At 40.1% G+C, this 15,146-nt stretch overlaps 1 protein-coding gene across 2 annotated transcripts in view; it reads left to right on the top strand.

Annotated features, from left to right (window-relative positions):
- LOC108140932 overlaps window positions 1-15,146 on the top strand; it is a 53,591-nt gene that overhangs the window by 26,953 nt on the left and 11,492 nt on the right. Inside the window, exons 3-7 of one of the 2 annotated variants that reach the window (XM_017263995.2) lie at window positions 5,166-5,363; window positions 5,464-5,584; window positions 8,897-9,044; window positions 13,493-13,890; window positions 14,851-15,087. In XM_017263995.2, the coding sequence (XP_017119484.1) occupies window positions 5,166-5,363; window positions 5,464-5,584; window positions 8,897-9,044; window positions 13,493-13,890; window positions 14,851-15,087 (1,102 nt within the window). Of the gene's footprint in view, window positions 1-5,165; window positions 5,364-5,463; window positions 5,585-8,896; window positions 9,045-11,105; window positions 12,165-13,492; window positions 13,891-14,850; window positions 15,088-15,146 lie in introns of those variants that run through there. The other variant, XM_017263997.2, reaches the window with a different exon arrangement.

Below are 15,146 nucleotides of genomic sequence, written 5' to 3'. Positions count from 1 at the left end.
TAAGACTGGGGCTTGAAGTGAAGTCCAGATTAAAGCCCACTTGTTGAACATTAGAGTGAGTAAATTCTCTTCAAATCACGAAGCAACTGCGACAATGCGTACTCGACTTCAGTAAAACAATGCGGCAGGCCCAAAAATCAAAGTATAAATGGATGGACAGGGATTAGGGACCTGGTCTGATGGTGGCTACATGGTGGCAACACAATACCCTGCTGGGGGAACTCAAAACCCGGGACTTAAGCACGCGAACCACCTTTGTGGCGATGAGAGATTAGGGATTAGAGCTCGCAATGTGGATAAGTGGATTAGGTGACAGTGGCCACAAGCGGAGCTTGACCGCCCACTTTGGCACCCACCTAAATGTATTTTTATCGAGCCAAATTAAATTTCGATTCCAGCGAAAATTAAGTAATTGTGGCGTTTAAACCACGTGGGAAGCAATTATCATGTACGATTATCACGGGAAACGCTGACTTAATTGAAACTAAACGAGTATGCCGGTTTGAAGCACTTGACAGGTTGATTTTCCAAGAATTTTAAAACGTTTGTAACTGCTTGAAGGAAAGCCAAGTTGATTTTGTCATTTCCCTCCATAAAATTAGCTTTCTGGGAACATAAAAGGGTAAAGATTTACGACTTTGTGCTGGCCATAAACTTGGCCAACAATAAAAAGATTAATTTTGATACTAATTCCAAAAAGGTTAAATGGTTAAGAGGTTAAAAATCCGAATCTGTTGAGTGTAATCTGTAATGGGCTCTAGAAGTGCAGTTGGGGGTCTCCTTTCTGCGAGGAATGGAAAACTTAGAAACTTAGCTTAGCAAACAAATTGGAAAAGAGTTTTACCAACATTAGAAGTAGCGATTTAAATGGATTTCTAAGAGAATTCAACAGGTTACGCAGGTATACAGCCAACAAATTCCAGGAACCATTTGTACTTTTCTTGGTTATCTCTGATTTAAAAATATTTATTTAATGGAATATTCTCTTGGAATCTACACTCCTCTGTTTGTTTTAATTTCGGCTTAAACAGTTAAAAACGGCTTTAAAATCGGAAAACAAATTGTTGAATTTAGTTTCCAAAAATTGTGATTTAAAGGAAAAAATAAAATGAGTGCGGCTTAATCCGAAATTTAATTCCACAGAAAACTTTAGATTTCAAGAGAAGTTAAAATTGTTTTCAAGCACTTCAACAACTATCAATTGCACAATTGGTTCGTGATAATTTAGAAATCATAATAGCACCTGAATGGGCTATTCAAATTGCAGTTCGTTTTGTATCAATCTACTATTTACTTGGCAAATTGGGCAAAAAAAATGGTGCACTTACTGCAAGTTTGAGCGAAATGAGCGGATTGAACTGTCGCCTTTTGGCCTTTGCCACTTCCGCGGCGGCCCAGCGCCTCATCAATCACAGGAAAATAAGGGCAAATTAATTAATTACTACTCAGCTACCGGGCTGATGAATAGCGGCTGAATAATGTATTTGAGGCGTCGTGGGGCGTGGCGAGGCGGTACTTTCTCGCAACTGACAACTGTGTAAATCGAATTAGCGGAGAAAGCGATGCCCACTTGGATGACTGGTCAGCGGTGGTGAAAGCCGGCACTCAAGGTCACTCGGCAACATGGCAATGCAATTAAGGGGGAGGAGGGGTCTCTCATCGAGTGGTGACCGCAGTCAGTGGAGACAATTAGGGAAGCAGTAACCAGTCGACCTTGGCTCTTCCTGTTGACATGGCGCTCATTCGATTTGCTTTTTAACTCGTGCATTTTGCAGTCAGCATTCAGCATTTAGCATTTAGCATTGTCCTTGACATTGACCTTGGGCCGCTAATTGCATCACAATGGTTTCAGGTGGGGCCCAAACGCAACCCACCACCCTCCAATCGCATCGATCAACCACTGTCATAGCTTTGGATATTATCTTCATCCTTCGGCGAATTGGTTTTCAAGTTCGTGTCATTAAGCTGAGATTCATTGCTGTCATTCCGCTCTATCTTCATCTGGGATATCCACCTGAAGGTAATCGAATGTCAACAGGATGCTGGATGGGGGATTGGGGGGCAGGTTTATTAGTTTTAAATAGAAGCCATAAATAATGCGTCTCCAGTTTGTATGCAGTTGCAGTAGCCCGTAACCGGATTAGCAGCCATTTAACGTTAAAAAACTACTTTGAAAGAAATATGTTAAACAAATGTATCGTGTCGTTCAATTGAACGATATGCAAATAATTGATAATCCTTTTTAAAGCATAAACACTACTGGTGGTACAGTTTAAATGGCTTTTGCTTTTCAATTTATTTCATTTTAATTATATTTATCCCTATCCTTCGCAACGTCTTATTCATGACCATGTTTTTTTTCCCCAACAATATCCCCAACTTAATGATGCTGTCACAAATTAAATTGCACTCAAGTCCAAAAGGCAGTCTCACAAAAGCGGGATAATCGAATTTTATGAACAAGTTGTGCTAGACTGGTTGCAGTTCGAAGTTAAAATTTAATCACGATTTTATGCAAGCATTCCTGTAAATTAATCCGAATTTGGACTATTGAAAATTATGCAAATATACGCAAAATCCTTTACTTAAAGCATGCCTGCCAACAAAAAAAAAGGCAAAATAAATCGTTTTATTACTATTAAGTATATGGTTCTCCACAAGAATGCCACAGTCCAGAATTATTGTGAAAGGAAAATTAATTAGCGAGTGGGAAAACTTAGTATACAAATGAGAGCAAACAACTAAATTTGATTTTAATTAAGACCTATGCAACGTTCATAACGTTTTGTTTGGCTTCGTCAGCCTTTAACTTGGCAGTTATTATGATGAAGCACACGGATGCCATTATGCAGAAATGGAAATTGTGTTTCCTGCTGCATCGGCAATCCTGCAATCCTGCAGTTTTAATCAGGCCATCTTCCCCAGCTGGCTTTTCAGCACCAGCAAAAAGTGACAGAATTCGCGGGAAATTTTGTATTATTTGGCTGTCGAACTCAGCGGCAAATGAGTTTGCAGCGAGAGCTGCAAAAAGCCGCAAGACCCTGTAAACTGAAACTTTCACCATTGCCGCTCGACTGTTTTAAACTCTTCTTCGGGGATTCGTTTCCTCATTAAATTTTGACTATGCGCTAAGCTGGGGGAGACTGCGGTCTTTCAAGTCAGCTCGTATAGCCGCCACTTGAGCCATTGTTGCAGTCAAAAAAAAAAACAAAAGAAAACTTTCACTCGTGTGATGTCTGGCTCCGCAAAGATATACCTTCCCGTGGTTCAGAGTGCCAGAGGAGCGAAAATGGGAATTAAGGCTTCTGTTTTATTGTGACTTGGGACTAGTGCCCTGAATGCTCAACCATAATTTCATTAAAGATTGCCACTCATTTGGCTTCACCTTGAAAATAGCTGAGTTTCAATCTCATTGACTTTCACTATTTGCAGTGAGTCAATAATAATTGGCACAGAAATTTAATAGTATTTTACTTTGATGTTGAAAGATTTTGAGAGCAAATTATCAGAAGTGAAACTAATTAAAACACTAAGCTCAGAGGCTTTTCCCTTGAAGGACCTCCTTTGAGGACCACGATGATGGTCCTTCCAGCACCACCTGATTTGCATTGGACGTGGTCTTCAACTCTCTTGTTTTCGCCAGTCAGGAATTTTAATTGCATATTTCTGGCAGCTAGCATTTGGTTGCTAAGCCACTTCTATGGACTCCAAGTGCAGCTAGGAAAGGGAATGGGAATGGGACTCGGAATACCGATGCCCTGATTGCAGATGCAGCACCTGATAATTGCCCACCTGACTGATTAAACGTGTTTGTGCACTAGAAAATAAATAGGCAGTTTAAAGTGAGTTTCAATTTGCCACTGCATGCAAAAAACAAAGAGTTTTAAAATCACCTCAAGAGTATGCAGTAAAAAATGAACGTATTTTTATTAATATATCCAATGGACTTTTATATTTAACATATATTGATGCACATTATTTACACACTTTTTTTTTTTAGCCAGTTAAACCCCTTTAATGTAAGCATTCATGAACTAAGTGAAACAAATAGTTTTTTTTCAGTGTGTGCATGGGCCACATTGACTACATCGACACAATGGTCGAACAGAAGCTCGAAACTTGCGGCCAGGTGACAATTTTATTGTGCGGCGAGGCCGAATTGCACATTGCAGCCCCGCAAAATGTGTGCGAAATTGAGGGTCTTTGCCACAGGTAGCGATAATTTTCCGAACAGACTGCATTCTAATTTTTGCCGCAGAGCCCTGCGGAAAGGAAATTGAATTCCTGAGCCTACTAATGGTCGCCGTGTCAAGGGTCAACCTGCCACCGCTTGGGTCATCATTGCATTAATGATTAATGGGGCATTGACCACTTGTTCAATTAAAATAAATGCAGCTTAAGAACGTATGTGATATGTGAACTAACGTTAATATAATGTTAAATATTTCCCAACTAAAACTAATATATATTATTCTTATGATTAAACTTAAGGCAACTAGATTACTTAATACTTATGTCTTGGATAGTAATTTATATAAATTTACAAAGCGATGTTGCAATCAAAGCAAGCTAATTCCAAAATAAAACCATAATATATTTATCCCTTAATGATTAAATGCAATTTGTAAGCCACTGTACGTAGTTTAATAACTGTTATGAATAGTTTATAGGTAGTAAGACTACAGTATAGTCTGCAGTTATGGCCTGAAACGATGCACCTCACATCTCAAACAATTTATTGCTCACCATACTAAAAATAAACTACAAATCACATAACTTCACCCAAATTCTCATTAATCAACATTTACCACAAACTATTCTTTGTAGTTTTAAAAATGTTTTAGATTCGTTTTCAACTTTAAACAATTTGCTTTGACTTTTCACTTTTGTCTTTAACTTTATGTTTGGCACTGTTGAATTTTGTTCTTTAAAATGTAAATCACTCGAACTGCTTGAAATGCCTGAAAAGAAAAGGCGCTAAGACGATCTCAAAATTGAAAATCATTTAAGAAAATAGTGTGATTCGAAATTTAACTAAATAGCGTTTTAGAAAATAAAGAAAGTCGAAGTTCGAGTGAGTTACTTGGCGTCTTTGGTTGACCCATCAGTTGCAGTTTCGAGTAAATCGCCTCCCTAATCCCAGTATATTTACCCTTCTCGTCCAGATCCACTCACAGGGATGAGTTTGGCACGCAGCGCGTCTACAAGAAGACCTCGCCGAACTGCGTGCTGACCTTATATCTGCCGACTCGCGAAATTACCCTCACCGGCAACAATCCGTCCGTTTTGCGCGGCATTGTCTACGTGGACCCCAAGGCCATCCAGGGATATCGCGTATACGCCCAGCTGACGCTGACATTTCGGTGAGTCCGCCGTCGCATCGGCTTCAGTTTTCAACATTGAACACTGAAACTGCAACTTTGCCACAACTACTGCGCCTTCCTCGGATTTCCCTGTTTTTAGGTACGGCCGCGAGGACGAGGAGGTGATGGGTCTGCGGTTCTGCAACGAGGCCATCATGTCGCTGCACCAGATTTGGCCACGACTCGAGGAGCCCACGCCGGAGTCCCTCAGTCCCCTGCAGGTAATCATAGAAATTGAAATTATGCATGCCTTCGTCCTTCGTTCTTCGTCCTTCGTTCATCTGCCAACACTTGGCGGCAGCAACTCCTGCATCCTGACGAACGCTTGACCGACAGTTTCTGGGGGGGGGAAGCTGTCCAACTTTGGCATTAACAATTGATGACGCTGCGGATTGGCCAGCCCACAAGTCACCAATCCACCATCCTTCGAACCAACGCCATCAATTCGGCCGGGAAAGCACATAAATAATTGGACAATTTGCAGGGGCTGGCATCGCCGCCATCGCTTGGCACCTCAACTTCGCGAAATTTCGAGGGAAATGCGGCTAGAGTTTCAGTTCGCTGCCATAAAAGCTGCAATTAGTTCAACTAAAATCTGATGAAAGAAAGTTTTTAGTTAAAGCATTCTTTAAGTGTTTTCGCTTCCCAAAAGGTAATACCGATTTTCCAAGAAAGAGTGCACATTCCTCAGATGAATTAGTAATTTCCTTAATTGTACACTGTGGACAAAAGTTAAAACTAATTAACTAAAGCTAAGGAGAAGAATATAGTTAATATTCAACTCAGCAAGAAAGTTAGTATCGCCATGGAGTCAAAAGCAAGTTTTAGTTGTATCCAAAGTGTCCACCTGAAATCGTTAAAAACATGCCAATGCAATAATGATAAATTATGTTTTTGTTTTAGTAAACAGTAGACAACTGTTTTTCAAATGTTATTAGCGTAATTAATGGTGGTTTTTGTTGCTGTTAACAAAGAACTACGTATGTGCATTTTAGCACCCCGGACTTTAAACATAACTCAGCATTTACTTGATGTTTAACTATCCTCATGACGAACTGACGATTTTGTCTCGACTCGAGACCCAACTCAGAGTGTCGGATGAAGCCCGGAGCCACTTGTCCTGGATTTTTATGAGCAGCACGTTGAGTTCGTCCGTCCGGATGCCGACATCTCACGTGCGCCCCTGGATATACAGTGGCACACTAGGGTGGTCCAGAACTGCGTAAATATTTCAATGTCCTTCGTGAGGGTTTGGAAACAATATGTTTCAGACTTTACTGTTTTCATTCTTGTGGCACTGACTTGGTGTTACTTAAGATAAACTTTATTTTTTTTATTTACATCTTTGGGGCGTAGGACCACACTTCCATAAAATCATATTTTTTAGATCAGAAAGTAACATTTATCTTTTAACTTTTGAATATACTTTCGATTAGCAAACAGCAGTAATAATATATATTTAGTTTGAGTTATAAATCTTGATACAACCATTTTTTCATTAGTATAAAAAGATTTTTCGAATTAAAAAAATTACATTTTTTGCTCTCCATATTTTGGTTTTATTTTTGGAAAGAGGTCGATATGTTGAGAAAATTGCAAAAAGGGGGAAAGTCTTTTTTTGTATAAATTTTCAACTGTATGCTTGTAACACATAGGTAATTGGATTGAAACAGAGAACATTAATAAAAATATTTGTTGGTTCTTGCACTTTATTTGAAAAGGTAACAGTATTTTTTATTTATTTTTTTTTCTGGCACACCCTATTGCGCATACATATATATTTGTGTATTATATGTATCAAATGTGATGGGGACCGTTTTTCACCGGATTCTTCCTGCCTTCGAGAGTTTGTTCGGTGCACTTAAACCAATTGAAAATCAATTTCATTTAACTAAAAGCCAAACAAATGTTGCCGTTGCCGTTGCTCCTCCAAATTCTTTCTGCATTGTTTCGGATCCTCGCACGGACTTTCCATGGATCGAATGGTGGCCGAAGGACAAAGGTCAAATAAGGAGGGGGAAGCTGACCGAAAATTTCAAATTCAACTTTTCGCATTTTTATTAAATTTGACATGGAATAATTTATTTTTTTTTGCCATCCCATTTCCGACAACTCACTCCCCGCACAAATTCGGTTAGCCAATGGGTTTTCTCGCTCCACTTCGTCGTAATGGACTCGCAGGCAACCGTATTCTTTTAGGGTTCTTAGACACACTTGCACACACACACCCACACACACACCTACACACAAATACATGGACTAACACATACAGGCGCACGCATAATTAAATAAATTTGATTTTAATAACTTGCCGAACGACAAGAGCCCACAAAGATAAAGAAAATCCGGCCAAAAATAGGCCTCAACAAACAGTCGAGACAAGTGAGAAGGGGATGCGTATAGATTGAATAGTACACTGAGAGAAATTGATATTTTCGTCTAAAATATTAACATAAATGTTCCTGTTAAGCTTAATTTGTATACAGAGGTTGTTTTAAGTTTTAGTCGAAGGATTGCATATCATATAGATGCTATTGGAAAAATCAAAAAATACTTTGGAAATTATATTAAAATCTGTATATCTTAGACATTTTCAATTCTTTAAAAATAGAAGGACCATAGACGTATTTGCAAAAATGGCAACAGTGCCATTGTTTTAAGCATAAATAATGAATAATTATATATTGTAACTTTTTTTTTTAAATGAAACATTTTTGTTAAAGCTGCAAAAGTGAAGAAACTGATTTGTAGTTGTTGTCAAGCTTTGCGGTTTCTGAAAAAACAAACATGCTTACAAACGACGCAGCTGAGAATGTAAATGAAATAAAACTCAGTTTCCTTGGATTCTTTTGAAAAATGCAATTTGATGCCATTTTTCATCTAAACTGTATGATGCGAAAACCGTAATAAAAAGCTTTGCCTCAAGACAACAGAGACATGTGTCACAGTTTACTTTCATAAATGCTCACTGCAACCAGGCAGATAAACCACATTGAAATGTTGTGGAAGAATCAGGAACAAATAAAGCCCGAAGGACACGGCTTTCGTTGACCCGGCAACCTAAGAGTACACGTGCCAACGATTATGTTTACCTAGATACACGCATGTTTTTATTTCAAAGTATACATTTGGGTGAGTCCTTATTTCGGGTACAGTCCCGTCTGAGGGGGAAAATAATTTTAAACTAAATTAATTAAATTGATTAACAGTACTAAGGTTTTAAATACATTTTGTTTTTGTTTGGGGAACTGCAAATACGCAAATATCTTTTATAAATCTCTTATAAAGGTCGACTCCATTAAATGTACCCACATAGTTGTAGGTACTTGCGAAAATGATATGCAAATGAAATGCTGACCAAAAACACTCAGGCAGTCGGGAATTTTATTTGCGCCCCAAATGGTAAAGTGATAAATAAATCAACATATTACATTCTTGCCTTCCGCGATTATACTGATTTCAGCTTCGAGTTTCCACATGAATCGCAATGCTAAGCCGCAAATACTTTTCCACTTTGTGTATTCCCATTTCAGGAGGCCCTGATGAAGCGTTTGGGAGACGGCGCCCATCCATTCACCTTGTCGCTGTCCTCATACGCACCACCCAGTGTCCAGTTGGTTCCGGCCAAGCGATACTACGGAGCTCCGATCGGCACCAGCTACGATGTCCGCTGCTTCATTGGTGAGTCCTGCTTTTCCTGGGGGCACAAGCCAGTTGAGAGGTGAAACTTCAGCCAAGGAATGCCAGCCTATTTTAAAAATCAGCTTTTCAAGGGCCACAGAATTATGAGTCATAGAAATACACCCCAAAAGATATATATATTGAACGATAGAGAAAAGGATTATTAAAGATAAAAAATGTTTAAGTCGATGCAATCCTCCAGAGATCAAACCTTGTTTTCCGGTGCAGATGGACTTCCTGATTCAGAAAATGATACTCAACATTTTTGCTATTACCCGCAATATTTTTTACACTTAATTGTGGTAATGACTTGGCAGAAATTTAGTAAATACGTTTTAGTGATATAGAATCTATAAATTTTCGTTAAACTTTAATTTTATTGCTTAACAATTATCTAAAGAAAATGTATTATATCGTATTTTAAATTGACAATTTGAGTTTGTCAATCAACTAATAGGCAAAAAAGGTTTAAAGCACTGGGCAAACATAAAGTGAGCATTCCATTTGAGACAGTCTGGAGCGGAATGTCTTGGGACTGGGTCACAGACAGACATCAGGCTTCCACCTGAAGTACTCACCCACATTGCTGACAACCTGACACCCATCACCACCCACCACTACCACCCAGCAGCCATCGCCTTTCACCCACCACCCACAACCCACAACCCCAATCAAACCCAGTCCAGCGCCATCAAAGATCAAAACATCGTCACCAACTGAACCCAGTGGCGACTTCGACTGTGACAATCAACTCGGCTCAATTATATGTGTATAAATATCCATCTCTCCGCCAGCGGACACGCCTCCTTCAATCTTTGCTCATCGAATCATTCGCTGACGTCAGCACGGGGGGATTTTTGATTGATTTTCGTTTCGATTCGTTTGGCATTTGTTTTCTTTTTGTTTTTTGGGCTTTGTTTTGCTTTTCAATGAAATGCTCTGAAAATGGAAAACAAAAGTTGATAAAAAACGGTAAAGAAAGCTGTCTTGGCCAAGCCAAATTTTTTATACTCTTGCAGTGAAAATTGTCCTTAACTCTCTACTACATGAGCTCATTTCCCGAGAAAAACTACTTTCTTATGCCAATTTCCTTTTATTTGGTAAACTTTGTTACTTTTTTGTGAAAAAAACTTTAACTTTGTTAAAAATACAAATACAATATAACGAAATAAAAAAAAAATAAAATTAAAAAGACAGCGAAGTAAGCAAAATTTGGCTACATTTATTTTTTCAATGGTTCCTTTGGAAGTTATATGATATAGTATATAAAGAAAGACCACTTTTGACAAAAGTTTCAAACAAATAGCTTTAAAACTGAGAGACTAGTTTGGTTGAATAACGGAGAGACGGACGCACAGACATGACTAGATGTACTTTTAATATGATACTCATTGATTTGCCAAAAAATAAAATAAAAAGCCAACCCCACTGCAAGGGTATAATAATAAAATCAATATTAAATGCTTTCACGAGACGAAGCCGTCGGCTTGAATTCGAAATTGGGATCACATTCAGATCCAGATTGTGATTCTGTTGATATTATTTTAGTCGTTCCGTGGCGCCCGAGGTCATACGAAATACGTCCGTGATTCCGTATTTTATTTTCTTTTCTTTTTTTTTGGGAAGGATATACGCACAGTGGCAGTGCCTTGCAATATCCTGTTAAACGAAAACCATGCGACTTGGCCATCGCCGCTAGCCAACACGAGATTTGGTCCAGAATTATCCCCACTCCCACTCCCGATCCCCTATTCCCGATGTCCTACTCCTGGTCCTGGTACGAACCCCTGCCCAGCGCCTTTGTCTCCAGGCAGTCGTGCAATTGTTAGATCCGGCATGCAAAGCTGCTCCTGCGGTTGCCTCTGGCAACCCACGCAGGGCATCCGGAAATTGTGGGGGGGAGGGGCTTTTGGCCAGGTCCTGCTGCTGATGCCTCCTCCTCTGTACCTCCATAATTACTCTGTGCCTCCAGTACCATTATTCTCCGCCTTTGTCAGCTGGACGAGGGTCGAAAGTCGAAAGTCGAAGACAACGGTGCGTTTCACAACTTACCATAGGAACTAGCAAATTTATGGACAGAATGAGTAAGCCGCTTGCCAACGGAACGGATTGCCTGTTGGCATTGTGTTGAATAACAAGGAGGATTTACTGTAGTTAAAGTTGTTGAGCGATTGCCAACCGATTGTTATGCCCGAAGGCATTTTCGATTATTACTTTATACGTACTTACTTAGTTCAACTTTGTGTTTTATTTAACTTGGAATTCGCAAACTTATGGCTGGAAAATGATTGTTAAATGCATGTACATACCTACTTTAGAGCGTGCTCTAGGGCAGCTTGAACGTTTAACAAAATTAAAGGGTCCCACTTCAACGTTGGTGCATTAAAGGCAACCAAAAGTTATGATATCGGATTGGCGTTAAAGTTTCTTACTAAAACCTACATTTCCACAAATTTTCATGACCATAAAAGATGTCAGTGTGTTTATTTCAATTTACGTGTCAGTTTAAACTGAAAATGATTGCAAGGCAGCAATTAAGTTACACTGGGCAACAAAATGAGCATAATGAACAGGCTTTGTTAATTAGGATTATTCCAACGTGAGGTAGCTATCATGTCTGCTCACAAGTCGGTTCATTTCTTTTTATACCCTTGCAGAGGGTATTATAATTTGAGGAGCATCACTAGGATAGTCGTCTGTCCGTCCGTTGCCACGCAAACTAGTCTCCATAAACTTGTTAACACAAAAGGGAAAAATAATTTAATACAATAAAAAAGAACTGGGGCTGTTATGCCAGGGAACTTGTAAGCTCAAAAACAATACAACACACACAAAAAAAAAAAAAAAGAAAAGGCGCTCGCTGAGTTGGGAAACGCACTGTATCCTTGGGTGGAGGTGGACCACATATTACTTATAGCCCCACTCATGATCGTACGCCCCTCATCCCGTATCGTTCGTATCGCCCCCTATCCAATCACATAGAGCTCCTGACCGACGACGAGCTACCGTGAGCGGAGGCCGCCAAGATCAAGCGCCGTCCGTCCAATCCGCTGGCCAGGTGGGTCTTAAGGCTCTTCTGCCACGGCTGCTGTGCCTGTATGTGCACGGCCCTCGACTCAGGTACATCAGGCTGTAATTCTGATTGTGATTGTGGAATGTGGATTTCGAGGTCCGAGATCGAGTTCCGATTGTGGATTTGGATGTGGATGTGGAAGCGGATCGGATCGAATCGAATCGGATTAGATCTGATTGAATCGAATCGGCCACGCTATCGGTGTCGTTTTCCTGTTGCTGCTCATGATCGTACTCTTTTCCATTTCCATTTTGGTTTCGGTTTCAGTTTCTGCGTTCCATCCGTTTCGATCTCTTCCGTTCCGGTGCACTCAGTTTCCATTCTTTTCTTCGTTTTGCAGTTTTTTGGTGTTGTGGCTTGCTTTTTCTCTCTCTCTCTTTCTCTCTCTATATTCTCTCTCTCTCTTTATTTATCGGTATTGCATCTGTCCATGTCAGTGTTGGGAAATGCCAGTGTACCTTTGCCTTAACTTATTAATAACTACATTTTTTCATATCTTATCTTATTTAATTCAATATTTAAATAATTCACTATTAAAGTGATATTAGTATGACACAACGAACATATTAAAATTGACAGTTTTTAAACATAGTATGCGTTTCAGATAATTAAATTTAATAGTTTTCTCAGAAATCATTTTAAACAATCGCTCTTTTCGGCATCCTTACTGTATATAACCCCTTAAATTACCTACATAGCTAAATAAAAACTACATAACTCGAAACACTATTTGTTACGAAAAAATAGGAACTTGAAGTCGTCGAGTTATGTAAGTATTATTACGAGTTACGGAAGTTAGACCTTGGTAGCTCTTCCAACACTGGTCTCCCCGTCTGTTCCTTTCCGTTGTTGTGCTCCATCTCCATTGCTGTTGAAAGCTCATCTGTTAGTAATTTTCCGTTTCCGTTTCCGTTTTCTCTCCCGCCTTGCATCTCTCCATCTTTCCATCTATCACTTTCACAAACACTTTCGCCACCTGTTTCTTTCCCTCCACTTCTGTGTGCTCCGCCTTCATTTGTTTCATGTTCAATGTGTTTGCCATCCGTTTAAGTGGCCGCCTGCCTGCCTGAGGTTAAAAACAATACTCATGATCACTTGCCATTCGTACGATTAACGGACCTGGGACTGGAACAAAAATTGAGACAATCCCCAAAATTGAAGGATATTTCGCAACGAAAATCCTTGCACCAATTGAAAAGCTTAGCAAGCGTTGGCGGCGGCAACGGTAGCGGCAAACGAAATATACATATTTTGTTTTAATCTATAACTAATTGGGATTATCCTTTACCGTTTCACCCATTTTCCCTTCGTTTCCCTTTGCTCTTCTTCGCACCCGCCCCCGCCCCGCCCCTTCCGTTCTCAACTGATCTTGCAGCGGACAAAACGGATGAGAAGTTCCATCGCCGGGCATCCGTGAAGATGGGCGTACGGGTGATCTATCGCACGGACGTCTTCCACCAGCACTTGGCGCCGGAGCAGTTCGCCGCGTACGCCGGTCGCCAGCAGCACGGCGCACAATCGCCTCCGGCCAGTGCCACACCCCCCTCTGGAGGCGAAGGCGGCGACCAGCAGGCCAGCCATTCGCAGCACTCACAGTCGCAGCCGTCGAGTGGGTCCAAGCAGAAATCCAAGTCCGAGCGGGGCGACTCCTTCCCCAAGCTGCGCCTCTCGCCCAAGTCCTTCCGCTTCAGCGGCAGATTCGGGCGCAGCAAGAGCGAGATCGAGAAGTGCCCCAACGATCCGTTCCACAGCTACAGCAAGTCCTTCCAGGAGGTAAGTTATTAAAAAACTAGAAAGCCTTAAGACCCCTTTCAGGAAAGTTATTATTTGACTTGGTACTTCTAATTTCGGACTGCAAAAGAGGGATGAATTTAAAAATAATTGCACTCAAAAAAAATTCAGACAGAGCGAGATAACACGTAGGCCAATTTATTTATGAGGTATTTATATTTACAAGCCTTTGTTTTCTTTATCATAAGGGATTCCCAGAAATTTGATTGTTAGCAAAAAATCGTATATAATTCATATATATTTTTTTAATTTTGTAATAAAAGTTATAAAATACTCCTTATATTACTGTTATTTTCCATTTATTAATAAAAAAAAACTGATTTCACCTTCCTCAATATATTTAAAAGTATCCTGTAGGACAAGTATTTCAACATTTATTATATATTCTAATAAGCATCACAGAATAACAATTATTTCAACTTAAATGACTAATTTACTTTTGAATTAAATGCACAGAATGTAACGGAAATTGTTAATATTTTTGGTGGTTTTGTCAAGTTGAATTCAATTTTGGTTAAGATTTAAAAGGAAATATAACTCTTTAAAACAAACTTAAGTTGCCATGAAAATTCCTAGAAAATGTGGCGTAAATATATAAATTTTAGTGTCTCTTAACTAAACCGTAGTTGGTCACTGCAAAAGCCTTGAATACAAATAAGAAATTGTGGGAGATTTTTAAGTTGACTTAACTATAGCAAGCACACATAAATTGCGATGATAACACTTAGAAAATGTGGCATCAATATGTGTATCTTGTGCCTCTGAACATAGCCGTATTTGGGGCCCTAAGCTGCTTGATGTTCCCATATTTTGGACCCAAATGAGCCATTTGTTGTCCCGATTTTCAGCACTGTGACAGAATTAATAATTTCCGTACAATTTTTTTGGGGAGACTATAACCATAGCCAAGCCAACTGAGCCGTTTGTTGTCCCGATTTTCAGCACTGTGACAGCATGTTGCCGCCGCACACTGGCGCCGGGGTGACCGGCGGCATCGGGGGCGTCAGTGTGGGTCCCTGCGGAGGTCCCCAAGGATCCGTGGACAAGCCCTTCCTGCTGCACGACGGCCGCGTCGGATTGAGGGCCAGCCTGGACAAGGGCTGGTACACCCACGGCGAGGACGTCCAAGTGACCGTCAATATACGCAACGACAGCCGCAAGACGGTCCGCAAAGTACGGGTAAGTTTTGTGGCAGCCTTGTCCATCAATCCTCCTGAGGAAAACCCCCACATCTTCAC

This window comes from Drosophila elegans, unplaced genomic scaffold (assembly GCF_018152505.1).
Source record: "Drosophila elegans isolate 14027-0461.03 unplaced genomic scaffold, ASM1815250v1 contig_149, whole genome shotgun sequence".
Classification (NCBI taxonomy): domain Eukaryota; kingdom Metazoa; phylum Arthropoda; class Insecta; order Diptera; family Drosophilidae; genus Drosophila; species Drosophila elegans.
The sequence above is the reverse complement of the archived record's forward strand: the minus strand, read 5'-3'. Positions and strand labels throughout refer to the sequence as shown.